This window comes from Nicotiana tabacum, chromosome 10 (assembly GCF_000715075.1).
Source record: "Nicotiana tabacum cultivar K326 chromosome 10, ASM71507v2, whole genome shotgun sequence".
In the NCBI taxonomy this organism is placed as follows: Eukaryota; Viridiplantae; Streptophyta; class Magnoliopsida; order Solanales; family Solanaceae; genus Nicotiana; species Nicotiana tabacum.
The window spans coordinates 58595513-58621899 of NC_134089.1; the positions used below are offsets into that span (position 1 = coordinate 58595513).

The 26387-nt window shown below is 37.2% G+C and overlaps 1 protein-coding gene across 9 annotated transcripts in view; it reads right to left on the reverse strand.

The window, feature by feature from the left end:
* Positions 1–328: 328 nt before the first annotated feature.
* Positions 329–26387, reverse strand: part of LOC107824993 (uncharacterized) — a 36278-nt gene continuing 10219 nt past the window's right edge. For 4 of the 9 annotated variants that reach the window (XM_075222883.1, XM_075222882.1, XM_075222887.1 and 1 more), the window contains 16 exons: positions 25916–26144; positions 25359–25485; positions 24583–24648; positions 22855–22964; positions 22640–22729; positions 19286–19417; positions 19025–19158; positions 18350–18436; positions 18172–18245; positions 16289–16469; positions 16091–16162; positions 15115–15154; positions 9177–9454; positions 1295–1472; positions 997–1208; positions 329–763 (listed from right to left, as the gene is read on the reverse strand). In XM_075222883.1, the coding sequence (XP_075078984.1) occupies positions 467–763; positions 997–1208; positions 1295–1472; positions 9177–9454; positions 15115–15154; positions 16091–16162; positions 16289–16469; positions 18172–18245; positions 18350–18436; positions 19025–19158; positions 19286–19417; positions 22640–22729; positions 22855–22964; positions 24583–24648; positions 25359–25485; positions 25916–26144 (2307 nt within the window). In that variant the 3' untranslated portion in view covers positions 329–466. Of the gene's footprint in view, positions 764–996; positions 1209–1294; positions 1473–9176; positions 9455–15114; positions 15155–16007; positions 16163–16288; positions 16470–18171; positions 18246–18349; positions 18437–19024; positions 19159–19285; positions 19418–22639; positions 22730–22854; positions 22965–24582; positions 24649–25358; positions 25486–25915; positions 26145–26387 lie in introns of all 9 variants that reach the window. The other 5 variants (XM_075222885.1, XM_075222884.1, XM_075222888.1 and 2 more) reach the window with 2 other exon arrangements.

Genomic DNA, 26387 nt, shown 5'->3' on the forward strand with positions numbered 1-26387 from the left:
AGTTAAGTCTTATCCAAAGAGTCTTTCATTGTCTCAACATTTAATTATTCTGCCATAAATATGAGTTATTATTTTGCTTCCTGACTATTTTTAGGATCCAATAACACCGGCAAGAATAGTATCAAAAAATAAAAATAGAAATGGTTAATATTTTTCATGTAATTAATATCCAATGATTATCTATATATTTACTGAGAAAGTGTAAATTTTAATATTATTTAACATACAATCCAAATAACTTAAATATTTGACATGATTAGTGTCCACGCATCCTCGCGGGTACTAATACTAGTGATAGTATAACGGTAGCGGCTGATATGACCAAATAGTATAACGGAGGGTATCTTTAAACATTTTTCAATAGTACAGGGATATATTTGACCCTTTCTCCAAATAAAAAATCACTACTGATCCGTTGGTGGGTAAAAAATGACTATATATTACATGGTTCCTTTTCTTGAAATGTCTAATCGCAAGAGGCAACTGCTAGTGCTACACTAAGATAATTTGAGGTTCCACTTATGTACATTCTGTATGTTTCTAACTCGTGCTGATAACCCCTGGGAGCATGACCACCATAGTAATTCTCGCTAAGGTGACCATGCTTGGTGAATATGATCTCTCTCAAGGTTGGTTCATGGCCATTTAGAAGATTTCCCATGCTTAACACTTTCCTCCACGATTGGTTAGCAGTGGGTGTTGTTAACATGCTTGCCGCTATCTCCCTTTCACGTCGCCCAACTTTTTGTTTCTTTTCGAAATCCTAAGAGATGGACGAAAGTCTTAAGCAAATAACAAGGTAAAAGAGAGCTGTGTAAAGTGGACTAGTCCATGGAAATAATACAAGAAAACAGAAAGGACTGGCCATGAAGGCTAAAGTGATGGACCAAAAGTTGTACGCCTTCGAAGTAGTTCAGCACAAGCGTTACATATTCTTGACCCAGATATTGATCTCTCATTCATGAAAAATCAAAAGAGAAAACACATTAAGTATACCTTTTTTACTTCGCTGGCAGTTGAGCCTGTTCCCATTCTTGGTGCATAAAAGTTGTAGCAATCATTGAAAATTGATTCTAATAGACGCGGTGCATTCATGAACTTGATATAAAAAGATGCAGCAAGTGTTATCAACTTCTCGACATGTTCAAATATTGCACAAAGCCGCTTCAAGTCTTGAATATCTTCAGTGTCAATAGAAAGATTACTTGCTGTAACACAGAAAGCCAAAACTGTCCAGTTACAAGCTTGCAAAGACCTACTACAACGCAATAACATACTTGGTTGACAAGTTTACTTTGCAAGCATCTGAGAGTGGCTGCCATAGTGAGGTTAAGTTGTCCAATTTTGGTTGTCAGCTGCTTTAAACCACCAAATGTTGTTCTGTTTAGTGTGTCTGCAGCTGCCCTAAAAGCAGTACAAACCATTTGTTCCAGTAGTTGACACGGCCGCAGTGTTTCCAAATAGTGAAGAACCTATCAGTTGAAGAATACAAATTACTTTCAACCAAATCAAGAGATCAATGTAAACGGCATTGGCTGTCTAAAGACCAACTATTGGAGATGAGCGCCTGCTACTTCGTGGTAAAAAATCTAAATACATGTGTACTCCTAGGTCTTTACTTTTAAGATCCTAATAAGAGGGCAGAAGGTTGCTCCAGTGGGCAAATGACTGCATGTCACATCCCTTGAACAATATCGCCATATTTGTCACGACGAAACAAGACACCATGTGGGGAAAATCAATCCCCTACCGGCGGAATTTGGCCCAAATTTTATATCCCCAATTCACTGAGCAACATGCAAACGATAATGTCCATTATGGGTGTCTTACCTGTTAGAAAGCACGGTTGAAATTATATTATTGATATTCTGTTTAATTATAATACAATGAACCCTATTTATACAAATACATATCCTACTCCTATTCTATGTGGGACTAGGACTAATTCATTTTATTTACATAAATATCTAGCAAATCCCCCTCAAGTCGGTGCATACAGATCATATGTACCGAGCTTGTTACATATGAAACTAATACGCGGACCAGTGAGAGACTTGGTAAAAATATCTGCAAGCTGGTCATTCGACTTCACAAACTTCGTAGTAATATCTCTTGAGAGTATTTTTTCTCTGACGAAGTGACAGTCAATCTCAATGTGTTAAGTTTTCTCATAAAACACCGGATTTGATGCAATATGAAGGGCAGCTTGATTATCACACACAAGTTCTATCTTGCTGATCTCGCCAAATTTCAACTCCTTGAGCAACCGCTTGATCCAAACTAGTTCACATGTTGCCATAGTCATTACTCGATATTCTGCATCTGCACTAGACTGAGCAACCACATTCTGTTTCTTGCTCTTCCAAGATACCAAATTACCTCCTACTAAAATACAATATCAAGAAATAGAACGTTTATCAGAAGGTGATCCTGTCCAATCAACATCTGAGTATCCAACGATCTGCTCATGGCCTCGATCTTCAAACAATAATCTTTTGCCCGTAGCAAATTTTATATACCGAAAAATGCGGACAACTGCATCCCAATGACTATCACAGGGAGAATCCATAAACTGACTTACAACACTCACAGGAAAGGAAATGTCAGGTCTAGTCACTGCGAGGTAATTTAATTTACCAACCAGCCACCTATATCTTGCAGGATCGCTAAGCGGTTCCCCCTATCTTGGCAGAAGTTTAGAATTCGGGAGTGTCAACGGGTCTATAACCTATCATTCCTGCCTCCTCAAGAATGTCCAAGACAAGCTTCCGTTATGAGATCACAATACCTGAGCTAGACTAAGCGACCTCAATACCCAGAAAATACTATAATCTGTCCCGATCTTTAGTCTGAAAGTGCTGAAAGAGATGGTTCTTCAACTTAGTAATACCATTCTGATCATTACCAGTAATAACAATATCGCCAACATAAACCACCAGATAAATACAGAGATTTGAAGCAGAATGCCGATAAAACACAGAGTGATCAACTTCACTACCAGTCGCCAAACTCCTGAATAACGGTGTTGAACTTACTAAACCAGGCTCCAAGAGACTACTTTATACCGTAGAGGGACCGGTGCAACCGTTATACAAGGCCACTAGTAGAGATGGCAAGGGCAGGGTTGTTACGATGCGGGTTCAATATTAACCCGCAAAAATTTAACTTGCCCCGCCCCGCCCTGCAAAATTTTCAGTTTTCAACCAGCCCCGCTAACGTTTTATTTCGTTTTGCTTTTATGCGTGAAATGTATTAGATTTGCGAAATATTGTTTGGAGCAAAGTATCGGATTTGGGTCTCGTAGACTTCCTTTAGGCTACTAATTCCCCATTAAACTACTTTTTTCATGCAATACCATTATTAACTTATACCGCACAATATCCAAATAAACAATTTCGTTGATGCTAACACTAATAAAAAAATGTAGATAATAATTAAATGATACTATAAAATTACTTCGATTCCAGAAATTCTAATTATTTAGATATAATTAATTGATAAGTGTTTGGAATATGATTTTGTCTTATTTTTATTTTTATTTTATTAAGGCTACGCCAGTACATAAGTACAAGTGCTTATTTTATCATTTTGTTTGAAATATCATCATACTGAATTGTTGCATATAATAAGTTTTAATATTTCTCATTTCATGATTTTTACAAATATAAACGGGATCACAGATGATTACTGTCATTGTTGTCAAGAAAACATTTAAAGTTGTGTATCTTTGACACCAGAATAAGCAGCCTTTCCTCCCAATCTAGTCTAAGAAAATAAAGAAATCAAAGAACAGAAGTACGTAGAATGAGTCTTAAACATTGAAAAATATATGACGTGTCAAATACGAAACATAATAGCAACCATTCTTACCACCCGCAACCGTTCCGCCCCACCTGAATATTAAAAGAATTTTTTTAACTTGCCTCACCCCGCCCTGCACTCGGATATGCTCAAACTCACCCCGCCCCATTGCCATCCCTAGCCACTAGATTTCCCCTGAGCACCAAAACCAAGTGGTTGTTCCATATAAACCTCATCCTTAAGGCTATCGTGAAGAAAAACATTCTTAATGTCCAACTAATAGAGAGGCCAATGGCGAACAACAATCATGGATAGAAAAAGGTAGGCTGATGCTATCTTAGCCACATGAGAGAAAGTATCACTATAATCGAGCCCAAATATCTGAGTATACCCTTTGGCAACAAGACGAGCCTTAAGTTGATCAACCTGGCTATCTGGACCAACTTTGATTGCATACACCCAACAACAACCAACAGTAGATTTACCTTAAGAGGAACAAGCTCCCAAGTACCACTCGTATGTAAAGCAGACATCTCGTCAATCATAGCCTGTGCCATCCTGGATGAGACAGTGTTTCACCTGTAGATTTAGGATGAAAACAGAGGACAAAGATGATACAAGCGCATAATGTAATAACTTAAACCGACATGGGGATTAGAATTAAGTGTGGACTATATATCTTTCCGAAGTGCAATCGGCGTGTACTAGGAAGAGACAAGTCCGCAGTAGGAGCAGGGTCATGTGCAGGACGTGAATCAGCTGGGCCTGATGCTGGGCGCGGATGATGATGATGATAAGTCAGGAGTGATGGAGCTGTAGAAGGTTGAACTGGACTAGGTGATAGAACTGGAGCTATAGGTGGTGGAGTTGGAACTGGAGCTGTAGGTGGTGGAGGAAGATGAATGGGAGATAGTGATTGAATCTCCAAGAGATGGAACTGGTAGCACTTCATAAATATCTAAGTAATCGCTTGGATCTATGAAGTATGATTGGGTAAAGAAGGTAACATCAACAAACGTAAGGTACCGCTGGAGGTCAGGTGAATAGCATCAATATCCCTTTGAGGAGCTAACTTATCTTTTCCTGGAGTAAGGGTATGAACAAAACACTTGCTCCCAAAGATACAGGGTGGAAGAAAGAACAAAGGTGAGTGGGAAAACAAGACAACGAATAGAACTTGATTCTGGATAGTTGAGGGTGGCGTATAATTAATAAGATAACAAGATGTGAGAACTGCATTCGCCCAAAAACGCAACGGAATATGATGTATGAGTAGGGTACGAGCAGTTTCAGCAAGATGTCTATTCTTTCTTTCAGCTACCCCATTTTGTTGAGATATGTACGGACAAGATATTTGATGAATGATTCCATGATAGTTCATAAACTGCTCAAATAGGGAAGACAAATACTCTAGGTGCATTTTTTTTTATCAAAACTATCCAAGTGCACCTAGAGTTATCATCAATGAAACTGACAAAGTACCGGAATCTCAAGGTAAAACTGACCCGACTAGGACCCCAAACATCTGAATGGACTAAAGTGAAAGGTGACTATTCGATTATCAAGAAGTTGAGGAAAATGGGAGCGAGTATGGTTACCGAGCTAACATGACTCACATTCTAGAGTGGACAAGTGAGATAAACCAGGTACCATTTTCTGAAGTTTTGATAAATTGGGAAGTCCCAACCGTTTATGTAATAAATCTGGTGAATCACTAACAGGACAAGTGGTAGGAAGACAAGATGTGACTCCATGTGATTTAGCAAGGATAAGGTAACAAAGTCCATTTGCTTCACGTCTGATACCAATGATCCACCCCGTACTGCGTTCCTATATAAAAACAAGGTCATCAAGAAACAAACGGAGCTTTTAAGTGATTTGGCTAAGCGGCTAACGGCTATGAGATTAAAAGGACTACCGAAAACATAAAGAACTGAATCTAAATGTAAGGAAGGAAGTGAACTTGCTTGACATATTCCAGTTGTCATGGTTTGAGAGTCGTTGGCCATTGTGACTGTTGGAAAAGATTGAGAATATGAAATAGTAGTGAAAAGAGATTCGTTACCAAAAATGTGATCAGATGCATCTGACACAAGAATCGGAGGATGAAGATTGGGAGACACAAGTCACGCTTTACCTGTTTGAACAACGGAAACTATCTCTAAAGATGTTTGTTTACATGCTTTGTACTGAAGGAACTCAATATAATCCAGTAGAGAAAACATCCAACTATTCATAGTATTGGATCTCATTTCATTACAACAAATTTCTCAAATTCTTGACTAAAACTTGTAAGGTTAACCTTAGAATGCCAAATCAGAACAAATTAAGCTGGAAAACTGAAGAAATATCTAGGAGAACATTGTTCACAACAAAAAAAGGTACTATTCAAGGCAGAATCACTGTTCACACGGAAAAGTGCACTACTCACGCCGGGAAAAATTAAAGTTGTCAAAACATGATGTAATTTATATGGGTAAGCTCGGAATAACAGAATGATTAAACTGTCCTAAAGAAACTTTGTCAAAAAACGGCCGAAAAACACCTCATGCGCAAGTGAGTAAGTCGGAGTCTCGCTGGAAAATATTCTGCCGACGGCGCGTGAGAGCGCGTGAGAGGGGCTCTGCCGGAGAAATGTTTACGGGTTGGTCGTCGAAAGCTGATCTACCTCGTGGCAGTATTGGTTTTTATAGAACACCGACAGATATGAACTTTCTTGTGGACAGACATGCGGTCATCGAAACTTTTTTCGATTAACTGATTTCTTCCAGGGATCTCTAGTACTTTTGCACAGCGAAGGATCTCTCACGGTTGCTCTGATACCATGCGAGAAAGCACGGGAGAAAATATGTTATTGATATTCTGTTTAATTATAATACAATGAGCCTTATTTATATAATACATATCCTACTCCTATTCTATGTGGGAATATGACTAATTCATATTATTTACATAACCATTTAACATTACCTAGGGCACCATTAGAAAAACCCTAGGGAGTAGATGCCTTTATATAGCAACTTTTGCCCCAGCAAGTTGCCATTGAATCATGTTCATAAAGCTTGACACTTTCGTACAAACGGACAAGTGGAGAATGTTATTTCTAACACCTTCCCCAGGAAAAGCGTCATTACTTCTTTTATTGTCGTGCCTTGAATCGTTTGCACTCAAGTAACACTTGTGAAGTACATAAATGAAATCACTTCAACCGAAGGCATCAAAGTACATCATTACGACACTTTTACCAAAAGCTCTAGAGAGCACAATAGAGAGGGACTTTAAAATAATCTTCTGAAACTCCAAGGTCACATATGTTAGGGCAACACTCATGAAGCATTCTAGTTGATCTCTCGATTAAAAGAAAGTTATTTCCTGTATCTGATGGTACCCTGTAGAGGCGAAACTACGTTGAAGAGAAAGGGTCTCGGGCACCCACCAACTTGACAAGAGTTTTGTTTTATGTATATATAATTCTTATAACTTTTTTATATGGTAAGGTTGGCCCCATATCAATAAAGCACCTGTGGGTACCTTGGTTGAAGGTTTGCCCATTTAGGGCTTTCTCTATGACAAGGCCATGTATCGTTAAAGGGAACTCACATATTTTTTTAGACGATCCATCTTTTTTTACTTTTTTTCCTATTCCTTAGTTGTTTCTCAATTCTACTCCTCCTAACTCGGTCTTTAAGAATCTCCTAAAAAAATATATTCAGACTCCAACTATTTTTCGGCGATCTTCAATTCGACAACATCAAGTAGGTGCTTATATCCATAGTTGTGCAACTTCTCAATTCGTCAGCTTCAAGTGGGTGCAACAACAAAAACAACTATACCTCAGTCCAAATAACTTGGGTTCATTTATATGAATTCTCACTGACCATGTTTCTTCCATTTAAGCTCAACTCGTGTCATCATCATACAGAATAAAAATGGAAGTAAAAAGTAAGTTAATATACATGAATAATACTAATAATATTAATTAAAAAAAATTAAGTTCGACTGGGTGCTTATATACATATTTCTGTAGCTTCATTTTGCCATACTTTTTCCCTAGGCAAGACTTTCTTGACCCATAGCAGAATTGGAGATAGAGGGTTTGTTTCAACTTTTTAGCTAATTATATATTATATGGGGATATTACCCTTGATAGGAGGGTGTGGAGGTCGAGAATTAGAGTAAAAAATTCGTAGGTAGTCGAGAGTTTCCCCTTTCATTACCAGAAGTATTAGTAGCACTCTTATATTTTCATATTCTCGTTCGCTTCAGTTATTTATTTTCCTCCTCCTCCTCCTCCTTCTTCTTCTTTTCTTGAGCCGAGGGTCTACCAAAAACAGCTTCTATATCTTTACCATATAGGAGTAAGGTTTGTGTACACACTACCCTCCCCAAACTCCACTTGTGGGATTAGACTGGGTTTGTTATTGTTATTGTTATATATATATTATATGTGGAGAATATGCTGAAATATTAAAAGGACGAACACTACGAATATCGAGTTTTGTGTAACTGTTTGGATAGTTGGAAAATATCTTAAGCTAAAACAGGAAGATTTCAGGTCCTTTATTTTTTTTAAAATTTATGAAGACATTTCAGGTCCTTTCTTCCTTGTAAAAGAAGCTGGAAACTTTCGAATTTCTATTTTCAGATGAAAACATTTCAACCAACTGAAGTTATAAATCACTGAGGAAGGATTCAATTTCCATGTGAAATGTTGTATCTCAGGAAATTAACATTTTTAAGTTCTTGTTCCTTTGAAGTTTCAGACTCCTCCATTTTAAATTTTTGTAATATGATTTAATTGCACTATGTCTAAATGAATTATGTGAACTGAATTCAAATTAATATTTGTATTGAATTGAAATCTTTGTAGTAGAAAATTATCATCAAACTTGACAATTAACATGGAAAAATATCTTAGCTGCCCCCCCCCCCATATGCCCTAAACTCGTCCCCAGCTCTAAAAAACCTGATCAACCCTCCTCAAGAGATTCATGGAAGTCAAGTGATAAGAATGGTTGCAAGCTGTGAAGGAAAGTTTGAACATCTAAGGGGATAAAGAAAGGACTCTGGAAGAGATGGGTAAAAGGCTGTACGAAGGCGAGTTATTTAATTTGCGAGAAACCTGTGCAGCCCCCCCCCCAAATTAATAAGTGGGTAAGTTTCACCTTAAGCTATGTCTTGTAGCAAAAATATCTCCAAATTTTAACTCGTGGATCAAAAATGCAATCTGTCAAATTACCTAATTGTAGTTCTCTTGATTATAATAGGATGGATTTTTAAGGGTGAAAAATAATGATTTAATATCTTGAAGATAACTTTTCCCCAAAGCATAATAGGTAACACAGGAATTTATGCCCGTAAGCATCTCAGAATACCTTTTCTCCTTCTCGGTTTGGATCCAAAAGAGGCTTCTGTTCAGAAGCGGGCAAAGGAGGTGCCTCATTCCAAATCTTTCTCCACGAATTGCCAAACTCAGACATTCTTTCTGAAAGCTTTCCTCGAGGGGGCCACTCAACCGTTAACCCTTTGATTGCATTATCGTGAGATGCTCCACTGTCCATATTATCATTGTTCTCCCAGTCTCTAGGTGAATGCCATCGGATGAAATCTTCAAAAACAGCATCTGGATTTGCTGCTTTAAATGCAGACATATCTAGTTCATAGTGCAAGGATTATCAAGGATGAGTTCATGAAGGAGAGATTAATTCATGTGATCTGCACATCTAGAAAGCAAATAATTTTCTGAAAGAGTACATTTCATGTGATCCACACAACTAGATATGCAGACTAAATAATTGACATGGAAAACAAATCAAACATTTGATTGACAAATAGGTAGATGCAAAGAGTAACTGCAATTGAAAAATTGACAGAGCATTAACTAACATTGATCAGAGATCCTTAATTCTTTGAGAATTCCTAATCATCAAATGTTGTCTCCGAGTCAGTGAGGAGTAATGCTGCTAGTATGCAACTTTTTGACATTTATTAGCTCTTGTTTCTATGTCTATAGTAAGGTGACACAGGAACAGCGTGAACGGCTAGATGAGTCATATCAAGAAACGAATGACTTCAAAATTCTCAATGAGATGCAACTGTCTGTTCAGAAGAAAAGCTGAGAGCAAATGAACCTCTTTTCATCCTTCAGCTAGTGACTGTACCTATGTCATTTTTTGTGCCTATGTCATTTTTTTATAATATATATAGCTGCAACATTAAAAAGATAAGAAGGGTAATAACAACGGTGCTCTGCTGTCTGTAAACCAAGAGGTTGACAAATAGCAAGACAAAAAATGTGCTAAAAGTAATTAGCTTTAGGCACAAAATCTTTGCATTACAAAACTCTGCAAATGTTTGCAAATTCTCAGTGTTAGTTTGATAGTTAAATAGTAGTATATAACCCTAATCCCATATGTATTAGGAGTAGTACATGTATTATATATATAGGACTCATTGTATCATTGTCAATTTTTTAATCAATAATATATTTTCTCCCATGCTTTCTCACATGATATCAGAGATTCAGTGAGAAAATTATCGTTGTGTGTCATTCCAGCGACTTCCGGGAAGAAAGACCTCATCGCCGTGCAATTTTCCGGCGACTTAAGAGGTTGTCCGTAACAAAATCACTTTCCGTTGGTGTTGTGCAAAAACCAACACCACCACAGGGTTCCCAAGCAAGGGCGGAGCAACGTACTAAATTTAGGTGCTTCACCACCCATTAAACTTTACACAGCATAGGTATAGTTATATAAGAAATTTGAGGCCTCTGATATAAAAAGAAAAGAAAGCACATACCAACCAAAAACGCTAATGGGTGCTTTGGTCATCAAGGGGTAGTCGCTGATTTCAAGAAGGTAGGGGTCGGGAGTTCGAACCACACTGATTATAGTTTAGCGTTTTTTTTAAAAAAATTAAGCACCCGGATCCGCCAATGTTCCCAAGGCTTAGGCGACCAAACCCCACCAAAGATCTCCGGCAACCTCCTCTCACGCGCGGATCGGAAATCTGTTTTTCGGGCGAGTTTTTCCCCACGCGCCGGCGCGTGTGGCCTTTTCCTGGCCAGATTTCAAATTTTTTCCTTCAGACAACCTGTTCGCGTGGCTTTTCCGAGCCTACCCATCAAGTTTACATCAGATTCCGACGACTTTTTTATTTTCCGGCGAGCTACAGTGTTTCCGGTGAACAGTAACCCTGAAACGGTGATTTCCAAACAATTTTCTGACCTTTTCCGGCGTGAACAATATAATGTCATTCTTATTAGAAGCCTTAGACTCACAATTCGTTGGATCGAATGCATTAAATCCAATCCAGATGGTTTCTTTACTGGATTATATTGAGTTCCTTCAGTACAAAGCACGTAAACAGACATCTTCAAGATTAGCCTCCGTCGTTCTAACAAATAGTAGCATGACTTGTGTCTCCCAATCTTCACCTTTTGAGTCTTGGGTCATTGATTCAGGTGCATCTGATCATATTTCTGGTAACAAATCTCTTTTCACTAGTATCTCATATTCTCAATCTCTTCCAACAGTCACAATGGCCATGGGTCTCAAGCCATGGCAACTGCAATAGGTCAAGCAAGTCCACTTCCTTCCTTATCTTTAGACTTAGTTCTTTATGTTCCTGGTAATCCTTTTAATCTCATAGCCGTTAGTCACTTAGCCAAATCACTTGAATCTGCTGTTTTATTCCTTGATGACCTTGTTTTTATACAGGAACGCAGTACAGTGCGGATCATTGGTACCGGACGTGAATCAGATGGACTTTATTACCTTATCCTTGCAAAATCACATGGACTCGCATCTTGTCTTCCTCCAATAACTTGTCCCGTTACTGATTCACCAGATTTATTATATAAACGGTTAGGACATCCCAGTTTGTCAAAACTTCAGAAAATGGTATCTGGCTTATCTCACTTGTCCACTCTAGAGTGTGAGTCGTGTCAGCTCGGTAAGCATACCCGCTCCCATTTCCCGCGGCGTCTTAATAATCGAGCAGAGTCACCTTTTACTTTAGTCCATTCAGATGTTTGGGGTCCTAGTCGGGTTAGTTCTACCTTAGGATTCCGCTACTTTGTCAGTTTCATTGATGATTATTCCAGGTGCACTTGGATATTTTTGATGAAAAATCGATCTGAGTTGTTTTCTATTTTCCAGACCTTCCACACTGAAATTCAAAATCAATTTGGGATTTCTATCCGCACATTTCGTAGTGATAATGCCCTAGGGTATTTGTCTTCCCCATTTCAGCAGTTTATGAACTCCCATGGGATTATTCATCAAACATTTGTCCGTACACATCTCAACAAAATGGGGTAGTTGAAAGAAAGAATAGACATCTTATTGAAACTGCTCGTACCCTACTCATACAATCTCATGTTCAGTTACGCTTTTGGGGGGATGCAGTTCTTACATCTTGCTATCTTATTAATCGTATGTCATCTTCAGTTATCCAAAACGTTGTTCCATTCTCTATCTTGTTTCCCCGTTTATCTTTGTTCCCTCTTCCACCTTGTGTCTTTGGAAGCACATGTTTTGTTCATAACCTTATTCCAAGAAAGATAAGTTAGCTCCTCGTGCTCTTAAGTGCGTATTTATGGGTTACTCGAGAACGCAAAAGGGGTATCAATGTGGGACAACTCAACATTATTAAAACTGCTCGTACCCTACTCATACAATCTCATGTTCCGCTGTGTTTTTGGGGGGTGCAGTTCTTACATCTTGTTATCTTATTAATCGTATGCCATCTTCAGCTATCCAAAATCAAGTTTCATTCTCTGTCCTGTTTCCCCACTTACCTTTGTTCTCTCTTCCACCCCGCGTCTTTGGGAGTACGTGCTTTGTTCATGATCTTACTCCAGGAAAAGATAAGTTAGCTCCTCGTGCTCTTAAGTGCATATTTCTAGGTTACTCGAGAACGCAAAAGAGATATCCATGTTATTCTCCTGACCTTCAGCAATTTCTTATGTCTGTTGATGTTACCTTCTTTGAAACCCAATCATACTTTACAGGTCCAGCTAATTACTTAGATATTTCTGAGGTGCTACCCGTTCCTTCTTTTGGAGATTCAATCCCTATCTCCCTTTCATCTTCCTCCATAGCTCTACCGCCTACAGTTCCAGTTGCAGTTCCACCACCTATAGCTCCAGTGCCACCACCTAGTCCAGTTCCACAAACTATAGCTCTAGTGCCACCACCTAGTCCAGTTCAATCTTCTACAGCTCCACCACTCCTGACCTATCATCGTCGTCCGCCCCCAGCATCAGGCCCAGCTGATTCACGTCCTGCACCTGACCCTGCTAATACTGCGGACTTGTCTCCTCTTAATCAACCGATTGCACTACGAAAAGGTATATGGTCCACACTTAATCCTAATCCTCATTATGTCGGTTTAAGTTACCATCATCTCTCATCATCTCATTGTGCATTTGTGTCATCTTGTCCTCTGTTTTCATCCCTAAGTCTACAGGTGAAGCACTATCTCATCCCGGATGGCGACATGCTATGATTGACAAGATGTCTGCTTTACATACGAGTGGTACTTGGGAGCTTGTTCCTCTTCTTTCGGGTAAATCGACTGTTGGTTGTCGTTGGGTGTATGCAGTCAAAGTTGGTCCAGATGGCCAGGTTGATCGACTTAAACCTCGTCTTGTTGCCAAAGGATATACTCAGATATTTGGACTCGATTACAGTGATACTTTCTCTCCCATGGCTAAAATTGCATCAGTCCGCCTTTTTCTATCCATGGCTGTTGTTCGCCATTGGCCTCTCTATCAATTGGACATTAAGAATGTTTTTCTTCACGGTGACCTTGAGGATGAGGTTTATATGGAGCAACCACCTGGTTTTGTTGCTCAGGGGGAGTCTAGTGGCCTTGTATGTCGGTTGCGCCGGTCCCTCTATGGTCTAAAGCAGTCTCCTCGAGCCTCGTTTGGTAAGTTCAGCACAGTTATTCAGGAGTTTAACATGACTCGTAGTGAAGCTGATCACTCTGTATTTTATCGACATTCTGCTTCAAATCTCTGTATTTATCTGGTCGATTATGTTAACGATATTGTTATTACCGGCAATGATCAGGATGGTATTAATAAGTTGAAGCAACATCTCTTTCAGCACTTTCAGATTAAGGATCTGGGCAGATAAAGTATTTTTTGGGTATTAAGGTCGCTCAGTCTAGCTCAGGTATTGTGATCTCACAACGGAAGTATGCCTTAGAAATTCTTGAGGAGACAGGAATGACAGGTTGTAGACCTGTTGCACTCTGATGGATCCGAATTCTAAACTTTTGCTAGGACAGGGGGAGCCTCTTAGCGATCCTACAAGATATAGGCTGTTGGTTGGTAATTAAATTACCTCACAGTGACTAGACCTGACATTTCCTTTCCTGTGAATGTTGTGAGTCAGTTTATGGATTCTCCCTGTGATAGTCATTGGGATGCAGTTGTCCGCATACTTCGGTATATAAAATCAGCTCCGGGCAAATTATTGTTTGAGGATCGAGGCCATGAGCAGATCGTTGGATACTTGGATGCTGATTGGGCAGGATCACCTTCTGATAGACGTTCTACGTCTGGATATTATGTCTTAGTAGGAGGAAATTTGGTGTCTTGGAAGAGCAAGAAACAGAATGTGGTTGCTCGGTCTAGTGCAGAAGCAGAATATCGAGCAATGGCTATGGCCACATGTGAGCTAATTTGGATCAAACAGTTACTCAAGGAGTTGAAATTTGGTGAGATTAGTCGGATGGGACTTGTGTGTGATAATCAAGCTGCTCTTCATATTGCGTCAAATCCAGTGTTCCATGAGAGAACTAAACACATCGAGATTGACTGTCACTTTGTTAGAGAAAAGATACTCTCGGGAGATATTACTACAAAATTTGTGAAGTCAAATGATTAGCATGCTGATATTTTCACCAAGTCCCTCACTGATCCTCGTATTAGTTATATATGTAACAAGCTCGGTACATATGATTTATATGCACCAGCTTGAGGGAGAGTGTTAGTTTGATAGTTAAATAGTAGTATATAACGCTAATCCCATATGTATTAGGAGTAGGACATGTATTATATATATAGGGCTCATTGTATCATTGTCAATTTTTTTAATTAATAATATATTTTCTCCCGTGCTTTCTCACACTCAGTACAAAGCAAGCCAGAGATCTTCAAGAAATATCGGCATTTCTCGGATGGTAAAATGAAATTTCACTTTAACGACCACTGAGAAAATACCACTACATGAACATGGACATGATGCAAGACAGAACAGCAAGGAAGGCCTTTAAGAAAATAAGCACAGAAGTCAGTACCTGATGATAAAATGTCTTTCTCCAGTTGAGCCGAAAAGCTCTGTAAAGGAACATTAGAAACTTCCATTGTCAGATGAAATGAAAGTATTACTGTTCAAGGTGAGGCTTTTAGGTAAAGCAGCAAATGATAGATTTACTGGAAACAACTGTTTTCATCATACGAATATACGATACAAGAAACATCTGCAGATCTCCTCTCCAAACAGCAGTATGATTATGATAGCTAAACAGAGAATGGTAAAAGAGAGTTTTCTGTTCAAGAAATACCAATTGTAGCTCACTTCATATTTCTTTAGCTTTGCATTCTAAACAAAGATTGCTACTTTCCGAAGTGGAACAATATTTTAGAGATACTCCGCGAGCAAAAAAAACTAGAGAAAAAAATAAAAATGGTGGGCTAAAAAGTAGGTCTAACAACGTTGAAGTTAGTAGTCACAACAACAGTGCAAATCCAGGTACAGACTTTCTGAGAGACCCATATGGTTACGGATTGTAATTGAATATTTCTTAAGAAAATTAGTCAAGAAAAACATTAGTAGTAAGGAAACGTTGTGAGGTCAGACGCGTCTAAGGATCAAGGGATTGCTAAGATGGCTCTTTACACTTTTGTTCCAAACGTCATCATGTGCCCAATCATCTTAACCAGACGTACTAGCAATCTCAAAATATGGATAAGGTGGTTTCACAATTCATAACCACACCCCGGTACTGAAGATCCATAGAATGCTGAGAAGGTAATAGTATTTCTCTTCTTGAAGAGGTTAAGAGCTGTCAAAACAAAAAATCAAAAAACATATACCTGATCCCACTATGCACCTAACCATTCAATTATGACTACTACTTCAGACTTTCCAAAATAAGCACCAATCATTTCAACGACAAGAAGCAATGACCTGCTATAGGGATAGTAATACCACCAAAATTGATGATTATCTATCAGGAAACTGAATTGTCGATAATAGAGTTTGGTGCTCACAAAAGAATCACCTAATGCTTCAACAGCTTGTAGACGTTCTTCATGCATATCTTCGGTCATAACCGGCGGCTCCTATATGAATTTTTCATAATAAAAGAAAAAACTTTAATATTGTGCACCAGAAACAAGAGAAGGTTGGACAGTAAAAGACGTGAATGAAACAAATAAAGACGTGGTTAGCAATTCAAATAAACCAACCTGTGTAAATGGAGCATGCATGTTCTGTTGAGATTTCAAAAGCATCATAGAACCCACAACACCAGCTGATCCCCTCCTAATACATGCTGAATGCTTAGCATCACCCAATTTCACAGTATCAGAATGTCCAGAATTAGAAATATGACCCACAGAATCTTTTACAACATCTGGTCTTGATAGACTGCCAAAAGAACAGGAAATAACTCAATTCAAATAAAAAAACAAAGGCAAACTCAGAAAATTCTGGTAAGTTTGGAACATTTATCCAGACTGTGCACAATAGAAGTATCCCCAACTTACAAGACCAAATTTATAGGCACTGCAATTTTGCAGATCAAAATCAAAGAATTGGTTCAAAAGTAAATGAAGGAAAAACTGGAAGGACTATACCTAGGCTAGTTGAGATTACCTTAAAACCCAAACAATAGAAGCTAATACCAACAGAAAGATGTCATAGAAGACTATACACTTTAAAATCTATAGAACAGATTAGGATTAGTCAAGGATCAGCCTGTTTCTCCTTATGAGAGAAAAGGTTGGGGGGGAAGGGGGGAACTGACAAGCCCACCTTCTCGTAATACCACATTTTAAGTGTTTCGGATGAATATTGTCTAAAAGGACCGTCATAAGTTTTAAAAAATAGGATATAAAACAGGACCGTCAAAACCAGAACTACTGCATTAATTTATTTCCCCTTAAATGTGTGGCAAATAATGGGAATATTCTCATATACTGTGTGCATGTGTATTGGTAAATGTTTTAATGGAAAATATATTTTAGTGAAAATTACCTTACTTTAGAAAACTATTTTCGAGATCATTTTCCAGTATTTGGTTGGACATGAATATTAAAGGTTCCAGATGGGGTAAGAAGGTGGTGCTCATGCTAGTGTCAAGCATTACATGCTGCTTGAAGCAAATTGTATGAAGTAAGAGTTAATAATTTATTTATTTTTGAGAAAGAGGAAGTAAGAGTTGATAGTAAGAGTATGTTAAGCTTTTGGGAGTCTTAAAGTTATATTCCGAGAAGTTCATTGCAGTTGCTATTATAATTATCTTGACCTTATCTAATTTCTTTTCTTGTGATGGAGGACTATAGTTCTCCTGTAATTCCAAAGCATAGTGATTGCGCTGACGCACTCTAAAATATATCCTGAATCTTTGGATGTTTGTCGGATCTACTTCTTTCATTCATTTGTTTTCTAATTTATGCATAACATCATAAGATTGAGGTGGATATGGTGTTTTATGGCTCGATGTGTTAGGTATAGCCTAAAGTGTTTTTCTAGAGAAATATTTTTCAGTGTTTGGTTGCCTTAACCTTTTGAAAAAATTCCCTTTGCAATAATCGGGAAGCATGGAGTAAGTCTTTTTGCTCTACAAGTATCTCGCAAAGGAATTTTTTTCAACAGGTTAAGGCAACCAAACACAGGAAAATATTTCTCTAGGAAAACACTTTAGGCTATACCTAACACATCAAGCCAAAAACCACCATATCCACCAATCCCAATCTTATGATGTTATTCATCAATTAGAAAACAAATGAATGAAAGTAGATTTGACAAACATCCAAAACTTCATGACATATTTTAGAGTGTGTCAGCACAATCACCATGCTTTGGAATTACAGGAGCATTATAGTATTCCATCACAAGAAAACAAACAAGCTAAGGTAAGGCCAAGATAATTATACTAGCAACTGCAATGAACTTCTCGGAATACAACTTTAGATTCCCAAAGCTTAACATCCGGAGACTGGAATGCAAGAATGAATAAAAGCACTACCAAAAGGCAGAAGAACTGAAATAACCTACTTTGGAAAGACATGATCCACCGACAATTATCATTCAACATGAACACAAAAGGTTCTCACTTGCTTTTCACCTTTCACGTTCTCCAGAAGAAGTCTGAGTTTTTCCATCACGAGGAGATAAACAACGTTTGACCTGAGTCTCTTCCTACATCACATTGGTTAATTGGTTTCCTGTCAGGCACACAGCCATAACACTGTTTTGACATTCTTAAACACTTAAAATGATAGCATTTATTGATGCTATAATACCTTAACATGAGAAGGAAATTTTTTTTGTTCACCACACTTTGGACTCTCTTGTTCCTGCTGACGCTTTTTATTAATGCAAATTGAAAGCTACATTTGAGAGAAGAAAAAAAACAATTAGAGCGAATAGATAATATTTCATCACCATATCTTCAAAAGAGAAAATCCACTAGAGAGAAAATGCAGAGGAACACAATCAGTTAGAAGACTCAAAAACTTCATCTTTCACAAAATTAAAAGATATTGTACAGTTTCACCTTCTCCCAAAGAAAGATTTCACTCTTTATAAGTGAACGGGGCAACAGATTATCATGAAAATCTATGCAAAATTACAGAACACCATATTATAAGCTGAAAAAAGTGACATTTATCCATATCTGTTAAGGTCGGGTCATATTGTACATTCACAATTAGTTCCACTGTCAGATTGTCTACATGTACAGCAATGAATTGCGCGGGAGGACTTCAAAATTTACCACAAGAGGATAGAATGGGAAGGCATAGGAAGGAGCAAAAGAGGGAAACAGACGCACTTAGACAATCTAAATGCTGAATAACACAACTTCTTAGTGGCATATACAGGCATCCTCATGGAATCTATAGACATGAAATTTCAAGCTCAATATTTTTCAATTCTCTAGTCTATGAGCAAAGCATCAAACTTCAGAGGTTACTTACCATGTGTAGTTTCTGGTTAATCAGGCAGGTAGATAGATCAATTACACAATTAGATGGCATTCTAGGTACTGGCTGTGACTCTTCCCAACACCAGCGAACTTCCCGTACGAACTCTATCCAGAATACAGCAATAGCTAATAGACACCAATAGAAAACAAAAACCTTAGGGAAAAATAAAATCAAAAGTAAACATGATTACAGGAATATACAACGGAAAAGATAATGTATTTGAATTGCTCTTGAAGAAAGTCAGAAAAGTACCACGTATATTGCAATCACCAAACCACAGAGCATGCAGACAGAACTGCCCAAACAGTGACTCAAGAGGGGCACCTTTAATGGTGCGGGAATTTTTATGATCTCCATCAGAAAAACCAAGTTGCAGGCCTTCAACTGTATGAATAAATTACAACAAAGCATGATGAACCAATGAAGATGTCAAACTTCTTGTCAGTTAGACCCTGAAATTTGGAATATCTGTTACCACATACCACTAAAATTCTCTAGACAGTTCATTACATTTCATCTAATTTCAAAACTATCTTCTTAAAGTAGATCCATCACTAGTGGAGCACAACCACAAAATGTATGCGTCTCCTACGTTGCTAGTTGAGACCCTCTTTTTTCTTTTGGTAAGTTTAGGGGTGTCAATGGATATTTTAAAAGTGACTAAACCGACCGAACCATACCGTACCGTACCGATTTTAGGTTTCTTTTAATGAAACCGTGGGTTTTATATAAATCTATAATTGTACCGATAATTAGAGTAGGTTTTTAATTTATGAAAATAAACCAAAAATATACCGAACCGTACCGAATAAATTCACAAGTGAAAAAATATATTTATATATTAGGTTTAAAAATAATAAAGCATTAATTTTTTTCGCGGGCCTTGGAATTATGAAAACGTTACAAGCCAACAAGTATTTAAAACTCAAAATTCTAATTCCAAACCTGTTATGCTACTCTTATTGAAACTAAATTATTTCCAACATATTCACTAGCAAGACATTAGGATTCTAGAGATTATGAGCAGGAAACTATAATGTATTGAATATGTTTCCTTTCGTATGATTTGGATTATTTTTTTTGACTATTTAATCTTCTATAGACTTTATTCTCGAGTCCCAGTTGGTTAATATCTTTTCACTCGTGTGATACATATTTTTTTTTGTTTTTGTTTAATTTTTTTTATGCTGCTGTAGAATAGTTGATGGATCTATACTCTGGCCATCTTTCATGTTTTCTTAATTCATCACCCTTTAAACAGTAAAAATGTCTAAAGAGTTTTGTTAAGTCATATAAAAGTACATATGTTATTGCACTCTACTTCTACTAGTGACTTTTACATGACATTTTAAAAAATACCGAAAATCATCCGAACCGTACCGATACCGAAGAGAAACCGATATGATTGGGATGGTTTCGGAAAGTCTACTTTTGGTTATACAGAATAGAATAATCGAAAAATTGGCATGGTACAAATTTTATAAAATAATCGGCCGAACCGAACCATTGACACCCCTAGGTAAGTTCAATCATCTAGTCGATTTATGAAATATGTATCAGACTAGTGAAAATGACATGTCAAGTTGCTCATCAAATAATGACAGGTTGAGACGTTGAGTTGCTCTATCTAACTATGTCACTTTGTTATTGCCAGTCAAAAAGTGACAAAGGCAATAATATTTACTAGTTTGGTAGTTGACTATGCTTAAATAAGCAAAGGATTTGCAATGTACATCTATAACTTCTATACTAGACTAAATGTGGGAAGCCCCTAAGTTCAAATTTGAATTACCATAATGCCCATTAAAAGATAAACGACCACTTCTACCCTTAATATTACTCCCTCTGTTTCAATTAGATTAGGTAGTTTGACTCGGCACGAAGTTTAAGAAAAAAAAATACTTCTGAAACTTGTGGTCTTCAAAGTTTAAGGGGTAAAAGCTTTGTGAGGCCATGACATTGGTGTGGTTATAAAAGCTTCTCATTAAGAGTAAAATGGGTAAAATGAAGAGTTTAAGTTGAATTAGTTCCAATTGTAGAAACGTGTCATTTTTTTTGGAACGGATTAATAAGGAAAGTGTGTCATCTAAATTGAAACAGAGGGAGTAATATATAAAATTATGTTAGAAAGTGTGACTTGAAATCATAAACTTTTTAACATGAGCCTTTACTTGTAAGAAATTTATTACTGTACTGTTTCCAGCATACTATTCATCTTCTAAAGCTAACATTAGTATTATTTCTTAACATGTTATCTTCTCGTTTTTGCTCTCACATTGGGTTTCATATTCCTATATTCTTTTGAAATGATCATGTAATGTAATTTTCCACTTAAAAATAGATTTTCTTTCAAAGCCATCTGATATCATTCACCCTTGCGAAATCCTTTCAGCTTCTTGGACTCAACCAACTCACTAGGGGTGAAGTTGGTGGGACACAGTAATATAAATGTACAAGAATCCATTTTAGAATTTTATAGTCTTGTTTTTCTATTGTAAAAGTTGAAAAGCAAGTGACTTGATTCTCTTTTCACTGCTTATAAGGGCCAAAGTTAGTGTTCTTTCATCTTTAGGTAATTCTATGTAATATGGAATAGGAATGTGGGATTGCGCTTCATATTTACGTATACAGTGATCATATTGCGAGGGAAATAATCATGGCACAACATTAATTTGAAATATTATACAATCATCTTCCTTTTCTTTCTTTTTTTATTTTGTTTTAAGGAATGGTGTCTTGGATCTTTCGCACTGATTATTCAATGTTCTTTAAACAGTTCAGCATAATTAATTTATTTTTTAAATATATTGCACAAAGTTAAACTGCTCCACTAAATCTTTTCAAAATGAAAGAATGAGTAATATTCTGGCAAAACAAAATTGTTTTCAGTGACAAATAAATTGTATGTGTCTGTCTATTTTTTTTCTTTTATCTTTGTTTGTCGAATATGTATAAAGAACAATGCCTTCAATATTGTCAACATTTCGACCCTACACATGGAGGATTAATATGGCACGAGAGATATGAAAGAAATTCATACACATGATGATTTATGTACTGAGGATAAATAATGATATAACACATGATGGATCAATGATCAACCTTACTGCTTCTGTTTCCGTGGACTTTTGTTCGGTATGGTTTTCTCCTTTGATGTGCTCGTTAAATGAGATTAACATTCATCATTTTCAGGAATTTCAATTTTTTTTCTTTAGTTCTCATTTTATAACTCAAAATATTTTTTAATAATATTTATGTATTTCTCAAAAAATTTACACTCATAAATATGGGGTACACATGCAATGCGCTTGTCCGAGACAAGTTCAAATACTTATTACTCCCTAAAAAATACGCATACTGCTGCTTCACATGTGAAATGCAACTGATCATAATATTTAACCTCAAAATTAAGCAAAAGTAACATAGAGCCAGAGATGGGTATAAAACTAATGTAGAGCCAGAGGTGGGGATAATGCATGTTGAGACCCCAGGAAGTAGCAGTTGATATGCCATAATTGCATAGCGGCACATTTATATAACCAAAGAGGGAAATAATAATAAAAGTCAAAAACAACCACTTGAAAAAATGAATAACTAGTGACATACCCTCATGAAAAAGGTCTTTGAGCACACGATCAAGGACAGTTGGAGGAGGTATGACTGCACTAGACTTCAAAGTCTCAGGTCCTGAATGCTCTAATGACGGAAGCAAAATGAAGAACAAATGTGTCAAGATTTACTTCACATGCATTAAGATCTGACATTGGAGCTACATTAATCTGAAAGCTGAAGTACAGATGCTTCATGAACACTTTTAGAACCTGAAACAAAATCTTCTATAAACTTTGCTTCCATTGACATTTCCAGAGCATCAACAAGAAGCCGCAACTGTGATGCAAATCCAATCCTCTTTCCATCAGAATCCTCAGTGCTGAAAATACCAAATGTTTACGAAATAAGACTCCAAATTGGGTGTGCAAAGTTCAGAGGTAAGGCAATCATTGAATCAAAAGAGAATTTTAAGAGCAGGATCTCTAAACCCTGCCACTTGTAATTTTAAAAAATTTAAGTGACGCACAAAACAAATAATCCTTCACTGTTTTGGACAGGAGTGAAAGTTTGCTCATTGTACACGATTCAACCTCAGCTACCTGATAACCCTTCTCCCACCCCCTGACAGTGTTCATCTTAGCAACAAGGGCAGATGTCTCTTGATAATCCACTCCATAAGTCTGAGTGAATCCCTTAGCCACTAATCTTGCTTTGAATCTTTCAATTGACCCATTAGCTTTGTGCTTCACAGTGAAGACCCAATGAAGACACTTTATAGCTCTAGGATCAAGTTTCCCAAAATTTCTAGTGTGGACAAAGCAAACACACCCAAACACCTTTGGAGGAATAGTATATTCATTCTTACCCTTTAAAGTTTCCAGAGGACTTTGAAAATTGCGGGGTTTAAGTGGCATTCTGTTGATAAGATAGGCAGCCGCAAGAATAGCATCCCCTAATAAGGTTTTGGTAGATGCATGGTGAACATAAGAGATCTTGCTACTTCTAACATATGCCTATTTTTTCTTACAGCGACCCCATTTTGTGCAGTAGTGTAAGGACAACTAGTCTGATAGACTATCCCATTGGACTCCAAATAAGTACCAAATCTTTTATCCATGTATTCGCTGCCATTGTTAGTTCTCAAGATACTTTTGGCATCAAACTGAGTACAAATCATCGAATGAAATGACTTAAAACAAAAGAAAACTTTTGGTTTTTAACAAATATACCCAAGTCATCCTAGTGTAGCAATCAATGAAAGTAACAAACCATCGACTATCAGACAAAGAAACAGTTTTGGTAGGACCCCATACATCAGAATAAATAGTCATAAACGAAGTTGTGCTTCTATTATCACTCACAGGATAAGAGTTTCTAGTATGCTTGGCATATTCACACGCATCACAAAACAAAGATTCAAATCGAGTCCTTGAAAACAAATCGAGATATAACTTCTTCAAAACAAACAATTATGAGTGTCCTAACTATCTATGCCGCTATATTATTTCTTAGTTGACATCCTTACTTTCCCCAAAAAAGGCTTGACCAGAGTTTTGAATCTCATCTAATATATACAAGTCATCACGCAATCTACCACTGCCAATCATTTTCCCTGTTTGAAGATCCTAAAAAATACAATGATCGGGGAAGAACTCGCTTTTACAGTTTAGAGATTTGGTGATGACACTAACAAATAAAAGATAAATTAGGGAACTCAGGGACATGGAGCACAGATGATAGTTTAGGAGTACAAATGACAGAACCTGTTTCAGATATAGGTGTTAAAGAACCATTGGCTATTTTAACATTATCTCCTTTGGGACACAGAGAATAGTTTTGAATGCCTTTAGAAGAGCATGTCATGTGTCTATTTGCACCCAAATCGACAATCAGAAGTAAATCAGAAGGAGTTTGTGTTGCGGACAGCCAACAAGAGAAAGAAAACTCGACCTCTTTGATAAAAACGGAACTCTAGTGCTGCGAGGGAGATAACTCACCCTAAAAAGGCAGCAATATTCTGATACCATGTAGATTTTGAGAAGAAGAAAAGGCTTCTTGTATTTCTGTATATGTTTACATCCATGAGCAAGGGAATTTATACAAAGCTCCTAATGCTAATAAAGGAAATAAAATAAATCTATACAATCAATCCAGCTATCAAATAATATCAGAATAAAACTAGATCTCCTAAATATAATCAAATCTCCTGAAATTATGCGAATCAACACTCCTAATCAAGTCTCCTGGAATCATGCTAATCAACAACTTTGACAATGTTGTTTGTGTTTCAATGATACTTAAGTCTTTATTTCAAACGCCTAGCTAAAGAAAATCGTGATCCGCATTTTGGACATGATAGTAATGATACAGTAGCCTATTTGGAATGATAAAATTAGCTATACAAATTATTATCATTCTGTTATACCATTAGTAGCTTCTTCCCTTTTCCAAATCCATTTTATGTAAGAAAATTTCCCCTAAGATTTTAAAGTATCTGCTATTTTATGCCTTTCAAATATTCTCTATCTTAAAAAAAGAAATTATTATTTGTATGAGATTTTCAAAGTGTGCCTAAAGAAGCTGCCCCTAGTGACATTTTAGGTTAGATAGCGTACTCGAACTCTTGACGTGCCATGAACCGAAGCAATCTATGTTCTAGGTGACATCTTCTATTATCGCATGCACCTAAACAAACAAAAATCTTAACAGAACATATCTGAAGACATGCTAAATGACAAACTACCAATATAATTCACTTAGAGTATTCTCTTACAGAGTCTCAGACAAACATGGAAATATCAACCAGTCATCAGCTTCAAGAGGTGAAGCATTTTCCAACTCAGCCATATCAAGTGAACTTTCAAATGCTTTCTCAGACCACACCGCAATCAACTCAAACCCTGCATCATAACCACATAATAAAGAAATAATAGCAAAAGGATATATATGACAAAAAGTAATTGGATACAGAAGAATGAATTAGAAAAATAATACTCCTTAAAACAAAGTGTTCCCATTTATAGTGTAATAGATTTGTTCCATACTTCCATGTCAAGGTTCCAAAAGATGATGATAGTATTGCCTTAAAGGCTTTCCACAATTACAAAAGTTAATAACCTATGCATTTTCATTTTGTCAATTCAATGTGCTTCCATAGTCCCAATTTAGGAATTATGACCAAAGACCCTTACACCCAAATATGAGAAATTAAAACAGGACCTGAGATCAATCAGGTAAACATGGTTTCATGTCACTTGTTCCATTGCCACCAGATCCAGCGCTAGGAAAGAAAACTCATACAACTATTAGCATCCTCAGCGATATAATTACCTCTTACTGGGTCCTCTGACGAGTACCATTCACTCCAAGGACAATCATCATCCCACTGTGACTTATTGTGATGATTGCTTTTGGGACTCCCACCAGATTCTGTACTCCCTGCCTCAGGTTCTTGTACATCATCATCATCATCCTCATCGTAGGGAAGTGTACAATAGGTTAGCTTCATCTTGAAACTCACTTCGAAAAGATGCGTAGATAAGTCCTCATTGGAGAAGGCCTTGCGCAAGTAATTTAAGATGAACATCTCAGGACATAAGCTGAAGCTAATTAAACCCTAAAATTGCAATGCAACCCATTGAAAACAAGAGCAGATGCAGTATTAAAACATATAAAACCTCATGTTGCCCCCAAGGGTGTCACTTAGTAGTCAATGCAGCTACAATGAGCCATGGGAGACCAAGGTTCAAATCTTAGCGAAAGCAAAAACCATTGAGTGATTTCTTTCCATTTTTCTAGACAT